This window comes from Dendrobates tinctorius, unplaced genomic scaffold (assembly GCF_039654945.1).
Source record: "Dendrobates tinctorius isolate UK_male_01 unplaced genomic scaffold, ASM3965494v1 ptg000051l, whole genome shotgun sequence".
NCBI classification, from domain to species: Eukaryota; Metazoa; Chordata; class Amphibia; order Anura; family Dendrobatidae; genus Dendrobates; species Dendrobates tinctorius.
This window is the reverse complement of record NW_027361719.1, coordinates 7,818,887-7,846,292: the sequence shown is the minus strand read 5'-3', so window position 1 is coordinate 7,846,292 and position 27,406 is coordinate 7,818,887. Positions and strand designations below refer to the sequence as shown.

The 27,406-nt window shown below is 44.0% G+C and overlaps 1 protein-coding gene across 4 annotated transcripts in view; it reads right to left on the bottom strand.

Moving 5' to 3' along the window:
* Positions 1–456: 456 nt before the first annotated feature.
* Positions 457–27,406, bottom strand: part of POU6F1 (POU class 6 homeobox 1) — a 165,481-nt gene continuing 138,531 nt past the window's right edge. For all 4 annotated transcript variants that reach the window (XM_073576736.1, XM_073576735.1, XM_073576734.1 and 1 more), the window contains one exon: positions 457–5,240. In XM_073576736.1, coding sequence (XP_073432837.1) covers positions 4,895–5,240 — 346 coding nt within the window. In that variant the 3' untranslated portion in view covers positions 457–4,894. The remainder of the gene's footprint in view (positions 5,241–27,406) is intronic.

Here is a 27,406-nt window from a genome sequence, read left to right as displayed (position 1 = left end):
AATAAAATGGTGTTGCAAAAAAGAGAAATCGCTGGTCAACTTTTAACCCTTATAACTTCCTAACAAAAAAAATTTTGGTTCCAAAATTGTGCTGATGTAAAGTAAACATGTGGGAAATGTTACTTATTAAGTTTTTTGTGAGCCGTATCTCTGTGATTTAAGAGCATAAAAATTCAAAGTTGGAAAATTGCGAAATTTTCAAAATTTTCGCCAAATTTCTGATTTTTTTCACAAATAAACACAAGTTATTTGAATGAAATTTTACCACTAACATGAAGTACAATATGTCACGAGAAAACAGTGTCAGAATCACCGGGATCCATGGAAGCGTTTCAGAGTTATTACCTCATAAAGGGACAGTGGTCAGAATTGTAAAAATTGGCCCGGGAGTTAACGTGCAAACCACCCTTGGTAGTGAAGGGGTTAAAAATATAAATGAAAAAACCAAAACATCTCTAAAGTTGCGCTATTTTTCTTTTTATATATAAAACATTATATTAACATGTTCGTAAACACACGTGTTCTTGTGACATTGCAAAATAACCACCACATGATGTTCTAAGTCTCTTGTGAGCACTCTTCTTCATGTCTGGTGCTCATAAATAAAACTGTCCCATAAATCTTAACATTGTGATGTCATGTAACAATTTTGAATAATAAAGAAATTGTGCAACCACAGCAGACGGGAAATGTAAACAGTTTAGTAATATGCTTCATCTTAAAATATCTGTTAAAGCTGTAAATGTGCATTGATAGCTGATACTTTATATATTTGAAAAATAGGAGATATCTAGGTCTCTATCTTTATACAATTGTAACTCTTACTTTTCAATCAAATATATCCTATTTTTCAATCCTTGACCGGTTGGTATATTCTAATGGATAAGCTTTATTGCCTGTAGCACACACTGTAAATATAACTGAATTATTCAAATGAAATCCAACGCGACTCTACGCCAATGCTGCATTGGAACAAGTCTCAGGATTTTCGGGAATACAAGATTTAGCACTACGAACATTATTTTCTATAAAAGCAAGACTTTAAAAAGACATTGGCATGGCTAATGCATATAAAGAAATCTCAGAAAGAGCCATACTGTATATGTGAACAATGGTAGAAACATATATCTCATGGTACCTCTTAAAGGGGTTGGCCAGTGAAAAGTAAATACGTCTACATTAATCTGTACAACTGCTTTTTTGATTCAAAGGGGATTATCTAGTGAAAACATATTACCAACTATCCACTGGACAAGTGATTGTTTGCTGATCAGTGGAGGTCGGACCTATGAGACCTACACAGATCAGCAGACCGCCCCTCCATTCATAAACAGTCTCTATCAGGATGCCGGAAGAAGCGGAGCAGCGTTTGGCAGCCCCATAGGGAGTAAATGCAGCAGCGGTTAAGCATGAATACTGCTGCTCCATGCTACTGGGGATAAAAGGGCCCTGGTACATGGATCGGTTCTGGTCCCAGTGGTTGGACCCCCATCGATCAATGAGTTATCACCTGTCCTTTGGATAGCTGGAAACTTTTTTTCACCAGACAACACCAATAAATCCACGCACACTACTGCTGTCATGTGTTCAGGGCATGCATGTGTCGGATGGGTTATTGCCCTTGCACTGTATTATACTGAACCAACAGTAACAATATTAATTTTATGTTACTCATGACTCAAACGTAATAGTTACATAAGGCTTAAGTTAATGTCTGCCTAATGAAAATAGTGAGGAATGTGTTGATTTAATGTTTTCAAACAAGTGCATTGAATGACGACTTTTTCAATCCAGTCCAGATATTCCAGCTTTATGGTGAAAACTGTAGGGGCAAGTATGTTAGGCCACATGACAGACGGTAAGAAAAAAATAGCAATTCAAGATCAATCTTGGGTGTAAATCAGTGCTTCCTAAACTGTGAGACTGTCCTTACCAGCACGGCAAAAGCTAGAGGTTGGCGAGGCATAGCTGGGGAAGCAGTGTTCATATAAGTCACGGGTGGGGAAACTCCGGCCCGCGGGCCATTTACAGCCCATATCATTACCTCCAGCCACCAGACAGATTGCTTCATGGCATGTGCCACAAACGTGTCAGTGTGTGCAGTGTAAGGAGGAATTAATGGGCAGGCAAAACTGGGCCGCTGGACCTTTTATTCCTCCTTACACTGCAAGCAGCATTTACTGCTGAACACTACCATGTGTGCAATGAAGGATTATGTCCCAATGATGGCCAGTGCAAGTGTCAGGACCTTCTTTGAAGGCGGAGTTAGTACGCTCACGTCCTGATAACTGAGGCAGCAGATGCAGCCCAGTACCTTCTATGAGATGTATATGTCCCAGCCCCAGTGTCTCCTATGTGTTATATATACACTTCCTCAGTGTCTCCTATGTTATCTATACACAGAAGATACAGTCTATGTGATGCATATATACCAGTATAGTGTCTCCTATATGATGTATACAGCAGACCTTCCACTGCCTGGGTTCTATAAATGTAACATGAGCAGTGATGAATCTCCCGCTTTGAGGAGACTGGCAGTGTAATATGCCCACGGCTGATGTTAGAAATTTCCAAATGGCCCTTGGCAGAAAAAAAGGTTCCCCACCCCTGATATAAGTGATCATATTCTGCAAAGTCTTTTCATTCTTGTAGATTGTGAGCCTTCGCGGGCAGGGTCCTCTCTCCTCCTGTACCAGTTATGACTTGTATTGTTTAAGATTATTGTACTTGTTTTTATGTATACCCCTCCTCACATGTAAAGCGCCATGGAATAAATAGCGCTATAACAATAAATAATAATAATAATAATAATAATTCTATGCAGCAATATAATTGACTCATTTTATCCTTACTATGATGTTAACTTCAATTTAGAGCATTTTCTCTATTTTTAGTATGAAAATCCACAAAAGCTGGTAAGGACCCAGACATCAGTCAGGGTCTGTTTTAGAAGGTTTTCATGTCAAAGTTTGAGAAGCACTGTTCTAGATGGCAGTCTAAGAGACAACTACATTAGGAGAAACTCAAATTCAGATGATATCCTCTAAAAGACCACGGTAAACATTCTACGTGAAACAGCTGGCATGCCGCACTTCAGTCCTTGTAGGTACCTTAGTCAGTGGTTGTAAAGCAGTCCGCTCCCACTTTCACTATTCACCTCTGACATGTCATTTCCTAGTATACAAAACCACAAGAATTTCAGGGTAAAAAACTGAACTTTGATTCCAAATTAATCTGCATGCACGTTGATTAAAACCTGACTGAGGGTTTCCATCACGCACACTTATGCTACTGAAGAAATCTGTGTGGGCGAAACCATATGTCTGGATTACTGATCAGCGTGCCATGCACTTGTTTTACACTGATTAGTGCTCTTTTATTACACAATTTGTGAGCATTTGGAATAAAGGTTCTGTTTTTGCACAGAAAATTTGGCGGATTTGCACTACTGTGTGCCCTTCATTTGTGGTGTGTAGAGAAGATGGGAACTGATTGATTCGCAACCACTGATCAAAATAACTATAGAAAAAATCTGAACTGCGCAAAACCAGTTAATTTACACCAATTATCTCCTTTAGTCTTTAGGGGTGATGAACGAGTCTTGAAAGGACATCATTATATGGATGTCTGAGTTTTTTTTAATGTAATCGTATAAATGTAGAGACTAAAGGCCCGTCACACATAGCGACTCACCAGCGATCCCGACAACGATATCAACTTGTCAGGATCGCTGGTGAGTCGCTACATGATCGCTGGTGAGCTGTCAAACAGACAGCTTCACCAGCGACGGTGAGCGGGCGCGTCGCTGTGTATGTTAGTTACCAGTGCGCTGATGCAAGGAGCTGGTAACTAAGGTACACATCGGGGTTCTAAGCGGCGCGCATCACTTAGAAACCCGATGTGTACCTTGGTTACCAGCTCCCTGCATCAGCGCACTGGTAACTAAGGTACGCATCGGGTTTCTAAGCACCGCGCGCTGCTTAGAAACCCGACGTTTACCTTGGTTACCAGGGCGCTGATCGCTGGTCGTTGCTCTCCCGCCTGCCACACACAGCGATGCGTGCTGGCCAGCGGGAGACCAACGACCCAAAAAAAGTCCTGACCTTTCAGGAACGATCGGCGATGACCGTCAGGGGGGCCGGTCGCTGATAGCTTGTGACTCAGCAGCGATCTCGCTAGCAAGATCGCTATGTGTGACGGGGGCTTTAGAATGCTGTTTCAAATCAGGACTGACACTGGCTCCATCAAACTTACAGATCTATGCAATATATATGAGAAGTTAGTTTCTAAAACTAATGGGGCAATTGTGTGTAGCTTTACGTCAAAACAACCTCTTTAAGTTGAGTACCTGTTGTTTTTTTCTACTAAGTAGAAAGTAAAATACATAAAAGTAGACATAAAATCAAATAACTGGAATATACCATAAAATGTAAAGCATGAATACGTGAATGAGTAACACATAGAATTAGGAGGTTTCTGGTATAAAAAAGGACTTGGATCAGGAGTACACATACAATGAGCTTAACGTGGAACTCCACATAATCACAAAAATGAACTTCAGCAACATTAATGGGTTAATATTGTCAAAGAAGTCCACAAGTTTTGTCCCACAATAAATCAATCTGGCTTCATGGTTACACAGAGTACGTTAACCGTGCGTAATATCACCAGAAGGATCGGGCTGCGATGGCCTTTACCACTCTAGGTTTCTGTAATATAAAAACATGAGACAAGGATTAAAATGGAGGAAACAGCCGGCTATAATATGGATTAAGCATATATACAGCCACAAAGTGCTTGAGAGATGAATGAAAGAGGGCTCTTCCACTGCCATATGTGGAGAGGATGAAGTGCTGGCGACAAGGTGGTGGTAGGGGGTTTGATTCATCACCTTCTAGGGGATCTGAAAGACGTTCAGCTTACTGGTGTTTTTCAGAGTCTGGCGCCTATTACAAAACCACACCCTCACCACCTCACGGTCATAGTTTAACTCCTTAGCAATATCTGTGATCTCCTGGCCAGTGGGCAGTGCATTCTTCTCAAAGTAAATATTAAGGGCCTCCACAGCTTGGGGAGTAAAAGATGTGCGCCTTTTTCGCTTCTTCGATGGCTCTCCACCTACAAATTCCATCAAATTTTGTTGTCCCTCCAGGTTCCTCATTTCTGCCTCATTTAACCATTTCTCCAACACTGGCTTCAGCTTCTGAGCACTCTTCGGTGTTATGTCTAGCTTCTCAAACCTATGGAAGAAATACAATAAATAAATATACAGTACTGCGCAAACATTTTAGGCAGGTTTGAAAAATAGAAGTGTTACTGGTTTATTTCTATAAATTAGCAAACCAAAAAGTGGATGAAAAAAAGAGAAATCTAAAATCAAATCAATATTTGGTGTGACCACACTTTGCCCGCAAAACAGCATACATTCTCCTAGGTACACTTGTATAAATACAGGGATTTTGTATAATTACAGTTACGTGTATGACTTAACCAAACAAGTGAGAATGATCATAATTTCCATTAGAAGGCTAAAACACAGTAATTAATTTAAACAGAAACAGTAGTGTAGAAGGTTTAAAACTGTGAAAGGAGCAGCCATACTCTGCTACAAAAGGTGAGGTTGTGGAAGACAGTTTCATGTTACAGGTCATACACCATAGCAAGACTGAGCACAGCAAAAAGATAAAAGGTAGTTATAGTGCATCAGCAAAGATTTCAACACAGACTAGGGTTTGAAGATGTGCTGTTCAGGCTCTTTTGAAGATGCTCCAAGACATTGGCAATGTTGAGGACTGTAGACGTGGTAGTCAGCCAAAGAAACTTAGTGCAGCAGATAAAACAAAGATAATACTTACCTCTTTTCAAAATCAAATGTCCAGCAGTGCCATCAGCACAAAACTAAAAACAACCAGTGGGACCCAGCTACTCCCATCGATTGTTCAGAGAGGACTGGCTAAAAATGATCTTCATGTAAAAATTGCAGTAAAAAAGTAATACACCGTATTTTTCGGACCATAAGACGCACTTTTTTCCCCAAAAATTTTGGGGGAAAGTGGGGGGTGCATCTTATGGCCGCAATATACTAACCTCCGATCATGGCTGGAGGCTGGTGCCACGGGGCTCTGTGGTGTGGTGGCGGGCTGTGCTCCGGTGCAGGGGCAGCGGCTCTCTGTGCTCCGTGGGGGCTCCGCCGGCATTTCCTCATAGCCCGGAGGCCCCCGCAAATCTGTTGCTGGCTGCTGCCATGTTGCGGTGGCCTCCAGGAACATGGACGCCGGGAAGATGGCCGCTGGTCCGAGGACGGCGCATGCTCAGGTTCAGATCTCGTTGATGAGATTTGAATCTCGTCTCCCGAGATCTCGGGACAAGATCTGAACCTGAGCATGCGCTGTCCCCGGACCGGCGGCCATCTTCCCGGCGTCCATGTTCCCGGAGACCACCGCAACATGGCGGCAGCCAGCAACGGATTTGCGGGGGCCTCCGGGCTTTGAAGAAATGACGGCGGAGTCGCTGCTCCTGCATCGGAGCCGCTGCCCCTGCAAAGGAGCCGCTGCCCCTGCACAGGAGCACAGCCCGCCGCCACCACCACACCACAGTGCCCACCTGTCCCAGTACAGCCCAGCTTCCCCAGCACAGCACACCTGCCCCAGCACAGCCCAGCTGCCCCAGCACAGCCCATCTGCCCCAGCACAGCTGCTCCAGCACAGCCCAGCTGCCCCAGCACAGCCCACCAGCCCCAGCACAGCCCAACTGCCCCAGCACAGAGCCGCCGCCACCGCACCAGCCTGGACCACTGAATAACCCCTGTGACCACTCCTCCACCTGTGCCGGATCGCTTCCCTGGTAAGCTGAATTCGGACTGTAAGACGGACCCCTGACTGTAAGACGGACCCACATTATTATTTTTTTCTCTATCTTCCTTCTGAAAATTTGGGGTGCGTCTTATGGTCCGGTGCATCTTAGGCTAGTTTCACACTTGCTTTTTTTTGCAGCGCGTTTTTCCCCGCAAAAAACCGCATACAAAAGCATACAACTGCTGCGTTTTTTTCAAGCATTTTTATGAGCATGCATGAAAAAAACGCAGCGTTTTTATGCGTTTGTATGCGTTTTTAGTGCGTTTTTACCGCGTTTGCGTTTTTTCCAACATTAGGTGGCCCCTCACACTAACCCAAACCATGACTTTACTAACCCTAACCCTGACCCTAACCCTGACCCTAACCCTTAACCAAACCATACTTAACCCTAACCCAAACCCTAAACCCTAACTAACCCAAACCCTGACCCTAAACCTAACCCTGACCCTAACCCTGACCCTAACCCTGACCCTAACCCTTAACCAAACCATACTTAACCCTAACCCAAACCCTAACTAACCCTAACCCTGACCCTAACCCTGACCCTAACCCTGACCCTAACCCTGACCCTAAACCTAACCCTGACCCTAACCCTGACCCTGACCCTGACCCTAACCCTTAACCAAACCATACCCTGATCCTAACCCTAACCCTTAACCAAACCATACCCTGATCCTAACCCTAACCCTGACCCTGACCCTAAACCCCCTTAACTAACCCTAACTCTAACCCAAACCCCTAAATTCCATTGTCTAAACTAATGGTAAAAAAAAAAAACGCATGTGCAAAAAGACGCATACATAAGCATGCCAATGCGCACATATGCTCACCATAGACTTATAATGGGTGTCTTGCTGTAAAAAAACGCATTGCGCGCGCATGCGTTTTTTTTGAGGCAAGTCGGACGCTAAAAAAATGCAACAGGTTGCATTTTGTGCGCCCGAGCGCATACCGCAAAAAAACGCATGCGCGGTAAAACGCGTACAAACGCATGTGTATGCGCACATAAGCGCATCCCATGCAAAGTATAGGGAAAAAAAACGCATGCGCTATTTAGCGCTAAAATACCGCGAAAAAAAACGCAAATGTGAAACCAGCCTTATAGTGCGAAAAATACGGCTTCTGGAAAGGAAAAAAAAGTGATTTCCTGTTTCTAGATATATTGGGGTATGTGCACACTGTCAGTAAAAGCTGCAGCATCCAGCTGTTACAGCATAGTGGATAGGATTTCAGGAAATCCCATGCCCACTATGCGTGCACCAATGCCCACAGCTCACCCGCAGAGACGGAGATGCGGAGCGTCTTTCCAGACCGCAGCATGCCAATTTATGTAGCAGAGATGCATAAATTACCCATGCATTTTCATTAGATGCAGTAAAACCGCATTATCTTCCTAGCCACATGCATATTAAGTGCGGGAACGCAGCTTACTACGCATTTGTACTAATTTAAATAATGGTGAATCTTTTGACACAGCCAGAAGTACATGACACAGGAAGTGGAGGAAGGCACAGAGAAAGGTCCCCTACTTTTAATAAATAATTTAAAAAAAATGGCGTGGGGTTCCCCTATATTTGCTAACAAGCAAGAGTAAAGCAGACTACTGGGACTGGTATTTCAGGCTGGTAAGGATCCAATATCCATGAACCTTACCAGCCTGATAATACCAGGCTGCAGCAGTCTGCTTACCTTGCATGGTTAGCAAAAATAGTGGTATCCCCTAAAATAGCGTGGGGTCCCCCTATTATTGTTAAGCAGCCAAGGAAAAAAGCAGACATCTGTGGCCTGGTATTCTCAGGCTGGCGAGGCCCATGGATTTTGGTCCCATGGCACTTTACCCGGTTCTTCCCACTTGCCCTGTAGCGGTGGCAAGTGGGGTAATATTTGTGGGGTTGATGTCACCTTTGTATTGTCAGGTGACATCAAGCCCACGGATTAGTAATGGAGAGGCGTCTACAAGACACCTATCCATTACCTATAGTTACATGGTAAATAAAGACACAGCCAGAATAAAGTATTTTAATTGAAATAATGACACAGATTCCTTTAATAGATCTTAATTAAACCAAACTTACTGCATCGCCTATTCCACCAACGCCCTCGTCTCCTGTAAGAGAATTAAAATAAACAAGCAACAATATTCTTACCTGTCCACCGAGAAGATATACATACTGTCCCATGACGAGCCCAGCTCTGCTACATCTGGATGCCTTTGGCTGAATGGTGGCATTTTGACATCTAGAACACAGCTGAGCTTTAAGCTGATGACCGGAGATAACTCGGTCCCCGGTGGTCACGTGCACTGCAGTTTTCTCGATCAGCTGATCGTGAGAACTTAGCTAGTGACCGGAGATAACCCTGTCCCCAGCGGTCACGTGCATGGCAGTTCTCGCAATCAGCTCAGCTCATCGCGAGAACTGCAGTGTACACGACCTTCCGGCTGAAACAAGGTACACTTTTATTTAAATTACCGTAGTACATATGCGTAGTAAACTGCGTTCCCGCACTTAACACGCATGCTACTACGAAGATAATGCGGTTTTACCTCATCTAATGATGGTGAATGGGTAATTTACGCAGCAGAGACTGAGCGTCTCCGCTACATAAATAGACATGCTGCGGTCTGGAAAGACGCGCCGCATGTGCGTCTCCGCAGGGAAGCCGGAGGCGTCCATGTACGCATAGTGGAGGTGGGATGTCTTCAAATCACATCCAATATGCTGTAACATCTGGACGGTGCGGGTTGGATGCTGCGGAGGTACGCAGCGTCCAACCCGCAGCTTTTACTGACCGTGGGAACATACACCAAGAGGTTGTTTGACCCCGAAATCCAAATATTCTTTTTTAAGCCAATCTGTGCTGTATGTGCTGTACTGTAATATGTAAAACCCCTATATATTCTTTTTTGTTTCTACCTTTCGTTTTTCTTGAATATCACTTCACTACCGGCAACCAGTTTGTTTATATTCTCCGCTCTCAGACCAGGCAGCATCATGGGCTTTTTTTTTAAGCTCCCAGCCAGAGGTAGCCCCGCCCCCACCTCAATGTACAGCACTGCCCCTCTGCCCGCCCACTAGCATCTGCCCCAACACTGACCTATATCATTCATGCCAGCATTGGAAATGACAGAAGAGCAATCCTCATCCTCTCATACGTCCATAGTAATATACTGTATATAACACTAGCATAGTAACTAACTACAGTTAGTTATAACAAATTATAATGAATATATGTAGATGAGTGTATAGCCCCGCCCACTCCGCATAGCCACATTCACTATAATATCCCACATCATCCCGTCAGCCAGTGCTTCCAGACTACTACCCCTAATATCTCACATCGTCCCATCAGACAAGAGCCACCGGACTACTAATATCCAACATCATCCCGTCACATCCGCCGGACTACTACCCCTAATATCCCACATCATCCTGTCAGAGCCACCGGACAACTACCACTAATATCCCACATCATCCCGTCACAGCCGCGGGACTACTACCCCCAATATCCCACATCATTCCCGTCAGAGCCACCGGACTACTACCCTAATATCCCATATCATCCCGTCAGCCAGAGCCACCAGACTACTACCCCTAATATCCCACATCATCCCGTCAGCCTGGGGTCAGAACCAGAGCGCCGAGTGGAACGGTCCTAACTTCCATATCGGGGATCCCTTTAAGAAAGCCTGGGATCAGAACCAGAGCGCTGATTGGATTTGCCCTGACTTACATACCAATGATCCTTTAATATAACCCTGGGGTCAGAATCAGAGCGCTGAGGGATTTGCCCTAACTTCTGTACAGGAGATCCCTTTAAGAGATCCTGGGGTCAGTACCAGAGCATTTGAAGGCATTTGCCCTGACTTCCATATCGGGGATCCCTTTAAGAGGGGCCTTGGGTCAGAACCAGAGCGCCGGATGGATTTGCCCTGACTTGCATACCAATGATCCCTTTAATAGAACCCTGGGGTCAGAATCAGAGCTCTGAGGGATTTGCCCTAACTTCCGTGCAGGAGATCCCTTTAAGAGAGCCTGGGGTCAGTACCAGAGCATTTGAAGGCAATTGCCCTGACTTCCATACCTAGGATCCCTTTAAGAGAGGCCTGGGGTCAGTACCAAAGCGCAGAGTGGATTTGCCCTAACTTGCATACCAGTGATCCACGGGAGGGGGGATTCATTTCTGTCATGAGCTCTGTGCTCCTTTCTGGGGGGCAGACAATGGCTGGGAGTTTATGTTTCCGGGGATGCTAGATTTCTCCCACCTGGTCACTGTCTGCTGAGGTGTTGTCATGCAGTGAGAAAACTGTTGGTCATAGCAACCAGTCACAGCTCAGCTACTTTTAACCAGCTCTGGTGAAATGAGAGATGCTTAGTAGGGATGAGCGCAGGCTTGGACTGGCCCATAGGGGAACAGGGGAATTCCCCGTGGGCCCCTGTGCAGACAGGGACCCCAACCCTATTATATGGGTAGTACTTGGCATGATTCACATGATTTTACTCCGTACAGAAAAAAGCATCATCCCATCATTCATCATCAACCAAACTACCTAATTTATTATATAGAGATTTATATAAATTTGTGAAGAAGGGCAGTGTAATATTTGTATGCAGGTGAAAAGTGGCCCCCAAAGTCATTGTTACTGGTGGGCCCTTGGTACCCCAGTCCGACACTGGATGAGCGAGCATACTTGTGAGGATTCGGTACTTGGCGAGTAATGCGGTACTCGAATCCTCGCGAGTATTTCACTACTCGCCTCGCAATATTCGCAACAGCCCGCACAGTCCCCGCACAGCCGTGCACAGTCCTCGCACAGCCCAGCACGGCCCACCACAGTCCCACACAGCCCAGCACAGTCCTGCACAGTACCTGCAAAGCCCTGCACAGTCCCGCAAAGCACGGCACAGTCCCCGCACAGCCCAGCACGGCCCACCACAGTCCCACACAGCCCAGCATAGTCCCGCACAGTACCTGCAAAGCCCTGCACAGTCCCGCACAGCACGGCACAGGCCAGCACAGCCCCGTACAGCCCGGCACAGTCCCCGCACAGGCCAGCACAGTCCCGCACAGCTCGGCACAGTCCCGCATAACCTGGCACAGTCTTCGCACTGTCCCCGCCCAGTCCATCACAGTCCCCGCCCATTAATCACATTTCCCATAGACTTACATTGGACTCGGTACTCAATACGAGTACTCGAGTATTAGGAGGTACTCGTAACGAGTACAGCGAGTCTGAATACTACAGTACTCGCTCATCCCTAATGCTTAGTGATTGCTTGCAAGGAAAACTGTTGATCATAGCAACCAATCAGAGCTGAGCTTCTTTTGAACAGCTCTGGTGAAATGAAAGATGCTTCGTGATTGGTTGGTGACACACACACACACATACATTTTTATATATATAGATGTATGTTAGCCACACAAACCTCAGCAGCTGCATAACCTCATAATGCACACTTCAGCTGCTGCAAATCTTCATAATACATCTTAGCTGTTATCGTTGCATTAAATTGATAGAATGGCTCGTATTTCCACATTGAACCATTACACGTGATCTGGAGATAGTAGTATGTAATGTATGACGCTGCGGCTTCCAATGTTATTTTGCCACACAATAAGGAATCGGACAAACGATTCCTACTGCACATCCCCCAGGCAGCAGAAGTCAGACACTGGTTCTATTATTGCAAGTATGCAGATGCTGCATACAACCTGGATCATGACAGTACCCTCCCTCAATGAGGGGCCTCTATTGTATCAGTTTCCCTGGTGTTTCCCCTTATTATTTAAATTCGCCCTGCTGGAGGCGGTGTATCCAGTTTTACGTATATTTCTGAAATTCGCCTGCTGGAGGCGGTGTATCCAGCTGCACGTTCTATTTTTTAAATTCGCCTTACTGGAGGCGGTGTATCCAGGGTCACGTGTGAGAGAAATTCGCCCTGCTGGAGGCGGTGTGTCCAACCACACGTTGACCATCACAGATATGAGCTCACCGAGATGCACGTTTCAACATTCCCTGAAGGTACGCCGAAACGCGCATTGGGGTGGGAGCGTATCGTGAATGCTGCTGTATACAGGCATACAGGCTAAGGTATACAGTATGGGAAAAGAGTATTTAGTCAGCCACCAATTGTGCAAGTTCTCCCACTTAAATATGAGAGAGACCTGTAATTGACATCATAGATAGACCTGTTGTGAACACTTTTGACCTAGCTTCTGAGTTTGGGCTCCCTCTGGTGGTTGCTGCTGGTAAGGGAGCTGGTCTGGCTGACAGAAGTCAATCACCTGAGGAGGATGATTGGAGGTCAGGTGTTACAGACTGGAGAGATTTAAGTGAGCAACCTTCCCTCAGTTGTTGCCAGTGATTTGGTTTTCTTCCTGAGCATTTTGGAAGTCTGCTTGCCTCCTGCTTTGCCCTGCATCTTTCAGATAAGTTATTTGTCTGCTTGAATCTTTTTGCATTTGATCCATTTTTTGCTTTCCTCTGATTTCTGCTTTGCTGGTGTGAGTTCAGCCTTGTTCCCTGTTGGGACCTGTGCTGGACACTGTTCCATATGCCACAGCTCATGTCAGTCATTTCAGTATTTCTAATCCCCTGTTATATCAGTATCTTTTGTTTTGCGTCCAGTTCACACCAGAGTTCTGATTTAGTGGGTTAGAGTTTGTGTGGCCTGAGTATTTTTGCATATCAGACGTGTTGGATTTTTTCTTAGGGTTTTTTGCATGATTGCAGACAGTACCCTTTCCTGTCCTATCTAGACAGTGTGGGCCCCATCATTTGCTTACTCTATTTTCTGCCTGTGTTTTGTGCCTCATCTTGTCTCACCGGCAATATATGTTCGGGGGCTATCTATTCCTTTGGGATTCTACTCCGGGGCAGTTTAGCTTTCCCTTTTCTCTCTTTAGGCTTAGTTAATTCTTTGGCTGTGCCGAGGCGTCTAGGGCATCGTAGGTACGTCCCACGGCTAATTCTAGTTGTGTTGTCAGTTTAGAGGTCTGCAATCCGCTAAGTCACCAACCTCTCTGGTTATCTGATTGCCTAGTCTATTCCCCTGTTATCCTCCTCAGTTACCTAATCATAACATAGACCACAACTATGAGAGTCAAAATGAGAAAACAAATCCAGAAAATCACCTTGTCTGAATTAACAAGATTTATTTTTCAAATTATGGTGGAAAATAAGTATTTGATCACCTAAAACATGCAAGATTTCTGGCTCTCACAGACTTTAACTTCTTCTTTAAGAGGCTCCTCTGTCCTCTACTCATTGCTTGTAGTAATGGCACCTGTTTGAACTTGTTATCAGTATAAAAGACACCTGTCCACAACCTCAAACAGTCAGACTCCAAACTCCACTATGGTGAAGACCAAAGAGCTGTCGAAGGATACCAGAAACAAAATTATAGCCCTGTACCAGGCTGGGAAGACTGAATATGCAATAGGCAAGCAACTTGGTGTGATGAAATCAACTGTGGGAGCAATAATAAGAAAATGGAAGACATACAAGACCTCTGATAATCTCCCTAATACAAAATCAGCAAGGGATCAAATAATTATTTCCCCCACTGTATGTACAGTTATGGCTTGAAGTGTTGGCACCCTTGACATTTTGAAGTATTCCTTCCAGAAAAGTATTGCAATTACACATGTTTTGTTATACCTAAACTTATTTCCATTTTTTATAGTGCTGTTTGAATACATACAAAAAACAGGCAAATTGGACATATTTTCACACAAAACCCCAAAAATGGACAGGACTAAATTGCTGGCACCTTTCCAAAATTGTGGGTAAACAACTTTTTTTTTTTTTAAATTCGTTTATTAAACCATAAGCAGTTATACAATACACACATTTTAGTATATGATGCTAAGCTTGATACAAAACATACATATGTTCAGATAACCTGAAATGTAAAGCATAATGTGTGCATCAGTTGTATATAAATAAAGCAAAACATAATACCAATTAAATCACAATAGCTTTTTGTTATTATTCCAATGATGAAGCCTGCCTAGCTTCTAAACCATGCCTACGCCTACAAAAACAAACTATACCGCAGCCTACTGCCATATAATGAGCTGTTTACTGTGCGACATCCCCGCTCTGCAAAGTAAGGTGAGAGGAATTCCACCTCTCCCAAATCTTTTCGAATTTACCCGGGCACCCTCTGTTGTGATACAGCGTACGTTCATATGGGATAATCGAATTTACCAAAGTGATCCAGGACCCAAAAGAAGGAGGTGAATTCCCCATCCACCGTAATGCTAGTACCTTTCGGGCAATGAACAGTGTCTCCCGTAGAAAAATCCCAACATAGCGACCCCACGCCTCCTCATCCTACACTCCAAATAGATCAGCGGCTCAAGGGAAACAGGGGTTTGTACCACAGATGTCAATAATGATGTCACCTCCCTCCAGTATTGCGCAACAACAGGACAGCACCAGATCGTATGAATAAAGTCTGCATTTATTGAGTGACATCTCAAACATTCCGATGACGGGTATCGGCCCATCTTGAAAAGTCGAGTTGGAGTCAAATATGATTGATTAATGATATACAATTGTATCATCCGGTTGTTGGCAGACGGAGATACCCAGATTGGCGACTTCAGGATTTCTTCCCACTCCTCTCCCTGTGTATCTGGGATGAGCCTTTCCCACTTCTTCTTAACGGAATCTAAGGCACATTCTGTCCCCACTGACAACATATATGTATACAGAGAGGAGATGAGGCCATGAGGGCCCTGTGATTTAAGGATCCCTATCAAGGGTAGAGACGAAATGGCATTATTTATACCTACATATCTTATGTGCGATTGAAATGCTGACCTTAGTTGTAACTAACGAAAGAACTGGGATCTCGGGACACTGAGACCAACTTGTAACTGTTCAAAGGACACCAAAGTTCCATGATCATATAGGTCACCTATCGTAGAGACACTATACTGAACCCAAAACTCGGCGGATGGATGTTCAAGTAGCACCGGGAGGTAGTCATTATTTCATAGGGGCATTTCAGCTATGATATCCCCAAATCCAACCACCCCCTTAATCTGTCTCCATACCGATCGTGCCAGACAAAGCAGGGGTAACAGTCTTGAGACATTTATTTTCCTCATTTCCAAAAAACCCAGTTGGCAACTAATCTGTGCAGCATGAGGGTAAATGACTTTCAGAATTTGGGAGATGACCTCCATGCATCCATGTACTTATGGCCTTGGCCTGTCCAGCCAAATAATATAAAAAGAAATCTGGTAACGCTGCCCCCTCTTGGGCCTCTGTAGAGTGGTTAATTTAAGTTTAGGCCTGGCTTTCCCCCAAATGAAGGATGTGGTCTGGGAATTCAGATTAGCAAAAAAGGATTTGGGCACCACTACCGCACTATGTTGAAGAAAGTAACTAAGCTTGGGGAGTAATATCATTTTAATTAAATTAATACGTCTGGCTACAGACAGTGGAAGTTTACCCCAAGTCGCGAATTTACCTCTGACTGTCTCCAGCAATGGTTGTATATTGAGTTGCAGATCAAATTTACTACCTTGAGAAATATAGACACCCAGATATTTAAAATTGGTTGCAATAGGCAATAAGGAGAGAGTCTCAAGTCTTGGCTTTGGAGCGTGGGAAAGAGGCATCAAAACAGATTTCTCCCAATTTATGTACAGGCCAGAATATTTACTGAATTTATTTATAGTAGTGATAACTCCTGTCAGAGTCTCCTCCGCTTTGTCCATAAATATCACCATATCGTCAGCATATAGGCCTATGGTGTCCGTCCAACCTGCTATTTCTATACCAGCAACATTGGGGGAAGATCTTATACGAATTGCCAGTGCCTCAATAGCAAGAGCAAAAAGGTCCGGGGAAAGGGGACACCCCTGACAAGTTCCCCTATGCAGTGAAAATGATTCAGATATAGAGCTATTCACAATAACCCGGGCCTTGGGCTTCATATATAAAACACTGACCCATTTTTGGAATCTATCACCAAATCCATACCTCTGCAAACATGCACGGAGAAAAGGCCATTCAAGAGAGTCAAAGGTCTTGGCCGCATCCAGCGATGCCAATGCCCATTCATTATCTGGTACTAGAGAGCTATATTGGACCACTGACTGGACTCGTCTGATATTAATGGAGGTGCTCTTACCAGGCATAAAACCAGTTTGGTCACAGTGTACAAGATCTAATATGACTGAGTTCACTCTTTTGGCCAAAATTTTTGTAAAAATCTTGTAATCCACATTTACTAGTGAAATGGGCCTATAAGATCCACAATCTAAAGGGTCCTTCCCCTCCTTTTTAAGAACTATTAAATTGGCCTTATAAAAGGATTCCGGCATGCATCCCCCCTCCCAAATCCCACAAAGCACTGTCAACAAAAGGGGCGCCAGTATATCCTGGTATTTCCTATACAACCCCACAGGAAATCCATCCGGCCCAGGGGCCCTCCTGGAGGCCATGTCTTTTATGGTATTCTCTACCTCCTCCAGAGTAAACTCAGCATCCATAAAGGCCTGTTGGGAAGGACTCAGAGTAGGAAACTCTATATCTGACAAATAATTTAAACACTCCGGGACATCCACATCAGTCTTAGAATTGTATAGTGAACCATAATAGTCAGAAAAGCATTTCAGCATCTCTTCAGTTGAGGAAACCAAAGTACCCCCCGGATCACGAATCTGTAGAACTGTGTTAGTCACATTATGCTGTCGTACTAAGTAAGCCAAAAATTTGCTTGCCTGATTCCCCATCTCAAAATAAGATTGTCGAGCAAAAAATAATTTATGTTTCGCTTTGGTGTAGGTATATTGAGCGTATAACCTTTGAGCAGTCAGCCATTCTACCCTATTATTGTTAGTTTGATCAGCTATATAGGCTGCCTCCGAATCTTTCAGACGTCGCTCCATTTCGCCATCCTCCTCCGATGTCACCCGCTTAATGTAAGAGATCGTAGAGGATAAACAACCCTGTAAATAAGCTTTAAGAGCATCCCAAAATACATTAATATTTCGGGGTTCAGGGTGGGACGAGACGAAGCAACGTAACTGATCTATCGTTCTATCAGGCGATGTTATCAACTTCAGCCAAAAAGGGTTCAACTTCCATGTTATCCTATTGGTCGATGGCCCGTATTTAAGCTTAAGAATAACTGGGTTATGATCTGAAATCCCCCTACTTCCATGTTTAATATCATCTCACCACGCCGCCAGACTGCTGGATCCAAAAATGTAGTCTATGCGAGACAGAGAGCCTTTAGTGGAGGAATGGCAAGTATACTCCCTTATCCCCGGATGGTGTATTCTCCAAAGATCCAGCCACCCACTACCCACTATGAATTGTGACAGTTGGGATGTGCCCGGGGGGGGGGGGGGGACTCCACGCTGTACTACATCATCTAATCTCAATTTATCAAGATGACTGTTCATGATCAAATTAAAATCTCCCATACAAATGACATGTGCATCTGGGTAATTCAAAGCAAAGCTCAATGCCTTCTGTATGTTTGATATATTGGCCGGAGGGGGATTATAAATACAAAGTATAACATATTTCTGAGAGTTGATCAGCGCATGCACAAACACAAATCGTCCCTCAGGGTCTTTCCGGGCCTCCCTAGTCTCCCACCGAACATCTTTATGAATTAACAGTGAAACCCCCCTTGAACAGCTGGTGTGAAAAGCATGTATAAACCATTGCACCCACGGTTTCTGTACCCACCGAACCGTGTCCCTGATCAGGTGCGTCTCCACCAAAGCCACAATGTGAGGACGGTAGTGTCTAATTTGTGAGAACACCTTAATTTTCTTTCGAGGGGTTTTTATGCCTCTTACGTTCCAAGTCATACAAATCAACTCAGAACCCATTCCCGTCCATCTGGATATGTTGCATAATGGTGCCCGAACCGAGTGCAGAGATCCCACCCAGATAGCAAAATTGGCATCGGCTATGGCATTTACCTAAATAACTGTAAAAAATAAAACTTTTGAAAGAGAAAAAACAAAACAGAAACCCAGTAACATAGGAGCACAGTATCACGCCCCCATCAAAAAATAAACAAGGGGATATCATCACTGAGCTCCAATTAGACCTTTGGTTGAAAGGATCCGAAGTAACAGCCGCCACATTAGGATTCCTTCGCAGGGGATCCCCTATGGGACCGCAGCCACTCATTCGCCTCCGCTGGATCTGTGAAAAAGACGGAGGAACCTTCATGATCAACCCGAAGTCGGGCCGGATATATCATCGAGTATACAATGTTTCTGTCCCTGAGCCGTTTCTTGACCTCGATGAATTGTGCCCGCTGTTTCTGCAGATCCATGGAAAAGTCTGGAAAGATGAAAACGACAGCATTGTTGAACTTAATAGGACTTTTTAGTCGTGCAAGCTGTAGAATGGTATCTCTGTCCTTACAATTGAGCAAGCGTGCCAGGAAAGGTCGAGGCGGGGCCCCCGGAGGCAGGGGTTTTGTAGGGACCCTATGAGCTCTTTCAACAGCGAACATTGAGGAGAATTCATCTCCCAGGGAGGTCTTAAGCCAATCTTCCAGGAACTGCTCAGGATGCTGACCTTCCGAGCGCTCAGGCAGCCCAACGATGCGGATATTATTTCAGCGCATTGTTTTCCAAATCATCCGCCTTCTGTTTCCAAGCATTTATGGAGCCCGCCACCTTTGTTAATTTAGCCTCCATAGGTGTAATGGTATCTTCCACCTTGGACACCCTTGTCTCCACCTCCGTAATGCGTCCCTTCATGGCCTGCATATCCTGACGAAGTCTCCCCACCTCCGTGTAAACATCCTCAATTTTCTCAGTCAGGGTTGTCCTGGTCAAAGAGATAGCTTGCATCAACTGCTCAGATGCCTGCTTAAGGGTCAATTCCTCCTGTTCCATCTCCTCCTCGCCCCCAGAAGGGCAATTTTTGCACTGAACTTGAGAGGAAGTGCTCCTATTATGTCGTGCACTTTCAGCGGGGTCAGGTCTGACAAACTCCTTCAGTCTTTCCGCCGCTCCTGACCCTTTAAGTCGGCTCATGGTTATCTGCAGTGCGGTCTAATGAACCAGCTGAAAACGTGTGATCTGGGTATCACCCACCACAGATGGGGGTTACAGCAGGGCTGGTAATAGTTAATTGTAATTTAGGCCACAGAGGGATGCCACAGGGATTATGAGGACGGCAGCCAGCCTCGTTCAGCACAGTTCCTTGTGGCCAGGGGAAGGAGAGGGGGCCCCACAGAGACAGCTGCAATGGGGGAGGGTGTACAGAGCCTCCCTTAGTGATGGCGCCAGCCAGCGCAGTGAGCAATTAATAGAAGAGGGATACCACGCAGGGCCCACTTTTTCAGGGCACTCACCGCGCACCCCCTCAAGATTGTCAGCCGGTATGTTCACTGCCCGGCGGCGGTGCAGCAGTGTAAGCCGACGCTGCAGCTCTCAGTAGCTGAGCTGCGCATCCAAGATGACCGCCGCCTCGTAGGGGATAAGCCACCTGCTCCTGTCTCCGCCGCCCGCTCTCAGAAATTGCCTCCCGATCTGCCGCGGGGTACCCAAGGGGTCCCGAGGTCCAAGGGGGTCCAGCCAGCGTCAGGTAAGCCTCCAGGAAGGGGTCCAGGATCCAGCAGGATGACGAGGAGCTCTCCTAGCCAGCGTCCTCTCCCGTTCACGGCATAGCCACGCCCCCGTGGGTAAACAACTTTATTTCAAGCATGTGATGCTCATTCAAACTCACATGTGGCAAGTAACAGGTGTGGGCAATTTGAAAATCACACCTGAAACCAGATAAAAAGAGAAGTTGACACAATCTTTGCATTGTGTGTCTGTGTGCCACATTAAACAGGGAGAATAGAAATAGGAAAAGAGAACAGTCTGAGGACTTGCGAACCAAAGTTGCTAAAAAATCTTAACAATCTCAAGGTTACAAGTCCATCTCCAGAGATCTTGATGTTCCTTTGTCCATGGTGTGCAACATCAACATAATCAAGAAGTTTACAACTCATGGCACTGTAACGAATCTCACTGGACACGGATGGCAGAAAAAAAAATGGATGAAAGGTTGCAACGCAGGATAGTTTAGATGGTAAACAGCCACAATCAAGTTCCAAAGAAATTCAAGCTGTCCTGCAGGCTTAGAGTGCATCAGTGTCAGCGTAAACTATCTGTTGACATTTGAATAAAATGAATGCTATGGCAGACTGCAGTTTGCAAAAATGTATGCGAGTAAGCCAAAATCCTTCTGGGCACATCATTCTACGGTTTACCGAAAATGGAATGCGATCTGAAAAATACACAATACCTACAATTAAATATGGTGAAGGATCAGAGATGTTTTGGGGTTGTTTTGGTGCCTCTGGCACTGGGTGCCTTGACTTTGTGCAAGATATCATGAAATCTGAAGATTACCAAAGGATTTTGGGTCGCAATGTAGTGCCCAGTGTTTGTGTACTAGGTTATGGGTCTTCCAGCAGGAGAACGACCCAATCATACTTCAACATGCACCCAGAAATGGATGGAAACAAAGCGCTTGTGAGTTCTGAAGTGACCAGGTATGAGTCCATATCTAAGTTCCATCGAACACCTGTGGAGAGATCTTAAAATTGCTGTTGGATGAAAGCACTCTTCAAATATGAGCGATCTGGAGCAGTTTGCAAAAGAGAAGTGGTTCAAAATTCTAGTTGAGAGGTATAAGAAGCTTGTTGTTTGCAGTTATTTATTCCAAAGGGTGTGAAACCAAATATTAAGATGAGAGTGCCAACAATTTTGTCCGGCCCATATTGGTGGTTTTGTGTGAAATTATGTCCAATTTGCTTTTTTTTCTCTTATTTTTTTTTTGTGTTGTTCCAGTACACACAAAGTAAATAGATGTGTATAACAAAACATGTTTAATTGCAATAATTTTCTGGGAGAAATACTTAATTTTCTAGAACAATTTCAAGGTTGCCAACACTTTCGGGCCATGACTGGATATACAGTTAGGTCCATTTATATTTGGACAGAGACAACATTTTTCTAATTTTGGTTCTAGACATTACCACAATGAATTTTAAACAAAACAATTCAGATGCAGTTGAAGTTCAGACTTTCAGCTTTCATTTGAGGGTATCCACATTAAAATTGGATGAAGGGTTTAGAAGTTTCAGCTCCTAAACATGTGCCACCCTGTTTTTGAAGTGACCAAAAATAATTGGACAGATTAAATAATTGTAAATAAAATGTTAATTTCTAGTACTTAGTTGAAAACCCTTTGTTGGCAATGACTGCCTGAAGTCTTGAACTCATGTACATCACCAGATGCTGTGTTTCCTCCTTTTTGATGCTCTGCTAGGCCTTCACTGCGGTGGTTTTCAGTTGCTGTTTGTTTGTGGGCCTTTCTGTCTGAAGTTTAGTCTTTAACAAGTGAAATGCATGCTCAATTGGGTTGAGATCAGGTGACTGACTTGGACATTCAAGAATATTCCACTTCTTTGCTTTAATAAACTCCTGGGTTGCTTTGGCTTTATGCTTTGGGTCATTGTCCATCTGTAGTATGAGACGACGAACAATCAGTTTGGCTGCATTTGGCTGGATCGGAGCACACAGTATGGCTCTCAATACCTCAGAATTCTTTCGGCTGCTTCTGTCCTGTGTCACATCATCAATAAACACTAGTGACCTAGTGCCACTGGCAGCTATGCATGCCCAAGCCATCACACTGCCTCCGCCGTGTTTTACAGATGATGTGGTATGCTTTGGATCATGAGCTGTACCACGCCTTCGCCATACTTTTCTCATTCCATCATTCTTGTAGAGGTTGATCTTGGTTTCATCTGTCCAAAGAATGTTCTTCCAGAACTGTGCTGGCTTTTTTAGATGTTTTTAGCAAAGTCCAGTCTAGCCTTTTGATTCTTGATGCTTATGAGTGGCTTGCAGCGTGCAGTGAACCCTCTGTATTTACTTTCATGCAGTCTTCTCTTTATGGTAGATTTGGATATTGATACGCCTACCTCCTGGAGTGTTGTTCACTTGGTTGGCTGTTGTGAAGGGGTTTCTCTTCACCATGGAGATTATTCTGCGATCATCCACTACTGTTGTCTTCCATGGGCGCCCAGGTCTTTTTGCATTGATGAGTTCACCAGTGCTTTCTTTCTTTCTCTGGATGTGCCAAGCTATAGATTTTGCCACTCCTAATGTTGTAGCAATTTCTCAGATGAGTTTTTTCTGTTTTTGCAGCTTAAGGATGGCTTGTTTCACCTGCATGGAGAGCTCCTTTGACCGCATGTTTCCTTCACAGCAAAACCTTCCAAATGCAAGCACCACACCTCAAATCAACTCCAGGCCTTTTATCTGCTTAATTGAGAATGACTTAACAAAGGGATTGCCCACACCTGTCCATGAAATAGCCTTGGAGTCAATTGTCCAATTACTTTTGGTCCTTTTAAAAACAGGGTGGCACATGTTATGGAGCTGACACTTCTAAACCCTTCATCCAATTTTAATGTGGATACCCTCAAATGAAAGCTGAAAGTCTGAACTTCAACTGCATCTGAATTGTTTTGTTTAAAATTCATTGCGGTAATGTCTAGAACCAAAATTAGAAAAATGTTGTCTCTGTCCAAATATATATGGACCTATCTGTAGATCTATTGAGAGACGTTGAGCAAGTCTATACGACACGTGACCATAAGTATGCAAATTGCATACATGCGGTCATATGAATGCCTGTTTGATCTAGGGAATCCTGACAGAGTGCACACCGCATGCTGTCATACTTTGACAGTCTACAGTCATATAGAGTCACTGCAGACTTTTGTGTCAAGTCTGCAGCTGATGTCATTACATTATAATATATTACACCCCATAATATGTACAGGATGTAATGAATATATATATATAATATAATTAAATATATGTACTACATCCTTTACATAATATAGGATGTAATATACTATATTTTTCAGATTGTAAGGTGTACTTTTCTTCCCTCAAAGTTGGGAGAAAAATGGAGGTGAGTCTTTTAATCCGAATATAAGATTACCGGAGGGATGGGGATCATAGGAGGCAGAGTCTCTACTGCAGAAGGCTGATGGCCATGGCAGAAGTGCAGAAGTGAAACAATGCTGTGGGTTCCCGGCTAGGAAGAGGGGAAGTCTCAGCGCTACTAGTCTGTGAGGCTGTGGGCCCTGGGCTGTCACAAAATGTCGTCGGCGAATGGAATCCTCAAACTTCCAATTGATTTCCCTGTGGTGGCCTTTGGGAAAATGTTCACCTCCAGACTCCGCTCACCACCGACATTTTCTGACAGCCCACTGCCCCCACCTCTTCGGTAAGCCATCATAAAATCGGACTGTAAGACTCAACAGATGTTTGGCAGCAGCTTCTTACTTCTTTCTTCCAATCACATGAAGCTATTATGTGACTCAAAGGTCCTGGGAGGTTCTTGAGCGTTTCCCGGGGACTGAACGGTGGAGGAAGGAGTTTTAAACTTTTACCTCCTTGTTCCATGTTCAATTTCAATTTCACCCTGCTAACAATTGATTGATCTGGATAATTCAATCATCTGAGTGAAGCCACTGCTGCCACATCAGGAAAACTCTAGACGGGGTGTGACCAGCTCCTCCAGAATCAGGAGAGAGCTGGTTACATACCCAAGTGTGATAGATAGGCAACAGTGCAGAACGTTGACAGGGAGTATAATATTATCAGGAGTCTGCAACCTAGGTACACACACAGAATAGGATAAAAACTTGGACAACCCATTAAAGAATTTTCATCTTCATGGTAAACAAGAACAGAATCCTGATCTCAATATCATTAAGCCTGTCCGTGATTACATGATTAAACTGAAGGATCTGTGCAAGCCTACATCCACAGAAGATCTGTGGTTAGTTTTCCAAGATGTTTGGAACAACCTCCTTGCTGAGTTTCTTAAAGTGTGTGCAAGTGTACCTAGAAGAACTGTTGCTGCTTTGAAGGTAAATGGCGGTCACACCAAATATTGATTTGATTTAGATTTCTCTTTTGTTCAATTGCTTTGTATTTTGTTAATTGATAAAAATAAACTATTAACACTTCTATTTTTTTAAAGCATATTTATTTTGCAGCATTTTTTCTACACCTGCATAACACCTTTGCACAGGGGTTCACTGTAGTGATCTAAGCTGATTGTAATAAATTCAAACAAAGAAAAGTGTAGGAAGACACTATACAGAGTATACAATTGTACATAACTGTATTAACAGCAAAAGTTTACTATATTAGGATTAGCTCATTCACTTTAGGTCAGAAATTGGCAGCAGCCTGAATTCCATATTTTAACAACACTATAATATATCATAATATCATATTGTTTTCATTTTTCCATCAACATAGTCATGAGGGCTTGTTTTTGGGGGTCGAGTTGTAATCATCAATGACACCATTCACTTTACTATAAAATGTACTGAAAAATGGGAAAAAAAAAATCCAAAATACTCTTTCTGTGGTTGCGCGGTCCTTGCAGTGGCCTACACTGGATCTCATCTGGGACTGGTAGGTGAGTATTAATAAACATGTCATAGTTTTTGGGGATTTTTTTTTACATAAACAGACCTCCATTTATGCTTTTTCTACTGGCCACAGCTGGCAGCCAAAAAGTTATGAAATGTGACATACTGATTGTCCAGCTCTTCTGCAATAATAGAGCCTGTCCCTGTTTGGTGCAGCCGTTGTTCGGGCAGTACGCATCACCCAACAGATTTACATTTGTTTCAATGTTACTATTTAGGTTACGTCCACATGTTTCAGCACTCGAGCCAAAAAATCTGCCGTGCATTTTACAACAAAATATTTTACATGCCGTTTTTGCAATGCATTTCTTCCCTTGCTTCGCTAAGGGTGAAATCAGTGGTATAATGACACAGAAATAATCGATTGAAATATGTACTGCATGTCAATTTCAGTGTGGAAATGATTTGGCAATGTATGGATGAGATTTATTAAATAGTCATCCACTTTGCTGGTACAATATATGCCCACAGTATACGGTATGTGTGAACATATCCTAAGAGAGGGACATTGTTATCAGTCCATACTTAATGCAGCAGCCAGGGTCGTCCATCTGGCCAATCGGTACTCGGACGTGTCCGCTCTTCGTCAGTCATTACACTGGCTGCCCATTCATTATAGGATCCAATTCAAAGTACTTGTTCTCACCCACAAAGCTCTCCACGGAGCGGCACCCCCCTACATCTCCTCCCTCATTTCTGTCTATCGGCCTAGCCGATCGCTGCACTCTGCAAACGACTTTCAACTAACCTCTGCACTAATCCGTACCTCCCACTCCCGACTCCAAGACTTCTCCCGTGCTGCTCCTATCCTCTGGAATGCTCTACCCCAAGAAATTAGGACTAACCACAATTTGCATAGTTTTAGGCGCTCCCTCAAAACACATTTGTTCAGAGCGGCCTATCACGTTCACTAATCAAAGTAATTCTATGTGCAAGTGTGCGTGTGTAGCCCATTCACTATCTCCATCCATCCTTCACTCCCTCAAGATGGCTGGACCTTCATTGTAAATACATAATTGTAAATACACACATGTACTTTTTATCTCCCTCACCTCATTGTAGATTGTAAGCTCTCACGAGCAGGGTCGTCTTATTTTGCTTTAATTATTGTATTGTTAACGTTGTTACTTATGACTTGTGTTTTGAAACTGTTAAACTGTAAAGCGCTGCGGAATATGTTGGCGCTATATAAATAAAGATTATTATTATTATTTATTATTATCAGTCCTACTGCTGTAGCAGAGCAATATTGAGCTTTATTGTATGGCGAGAATTGTAGACACAAACTCATCTATGTGGGAGTAATTATACATAATCACAGCTAGGAAGGAGAAGGCAATGAGTCAACAAATTATTATACGGATAACCATAGTAACTGATGACATTAGCGCTCACTTTACATTGTTCAATACATGGGACATTTCGCATTATTGCCTGCTGTGAACTTCAGTACTTGGGTGCATATTAATGGGGTAACTACATACAAGGATCGGTTTGCCTCATTTATCAAAACGGTCTTAAAGAATATCTATGTTGCTAATACTGACCAAAGAATCATAGTTTTAGGCAAGGGTGGATTAAGGGTAGCCAGGGCCCCAAGTGACAGGGTCGGGAAGTCACTAGTTTTCATGACGCATACGGTGCGTCAAGGGGTGGGAAGGGGTTAAATACTGAGGTAAAAAACTCAGCAAATACGCAACGTGTGCACAAGGCCTCACAAATACTGAGGTAAAAAACACCAAATACTCAGCGTGTCCATGAGGCCTTACAAATACTGAGAGAAAAACTCACCAAATACTCAGCGTGTGCACGAGGCCTTATAAATACTGAGGTAAAATCTCACCAAATACTCAGCGTGTGCATGAGGCATTACAAATACTGGAAGGCATCCACCCAACATCTAGTCCTGACTCACCTGTACCTAACATCGAAACCAGCTAATAGGCTGCAATCATCTGTTGACCTGGACCCATGACCTGTCAGACAAGTTACTTCACATGAGTCACACAGAGGCTTCTGCTTCATGAAGAA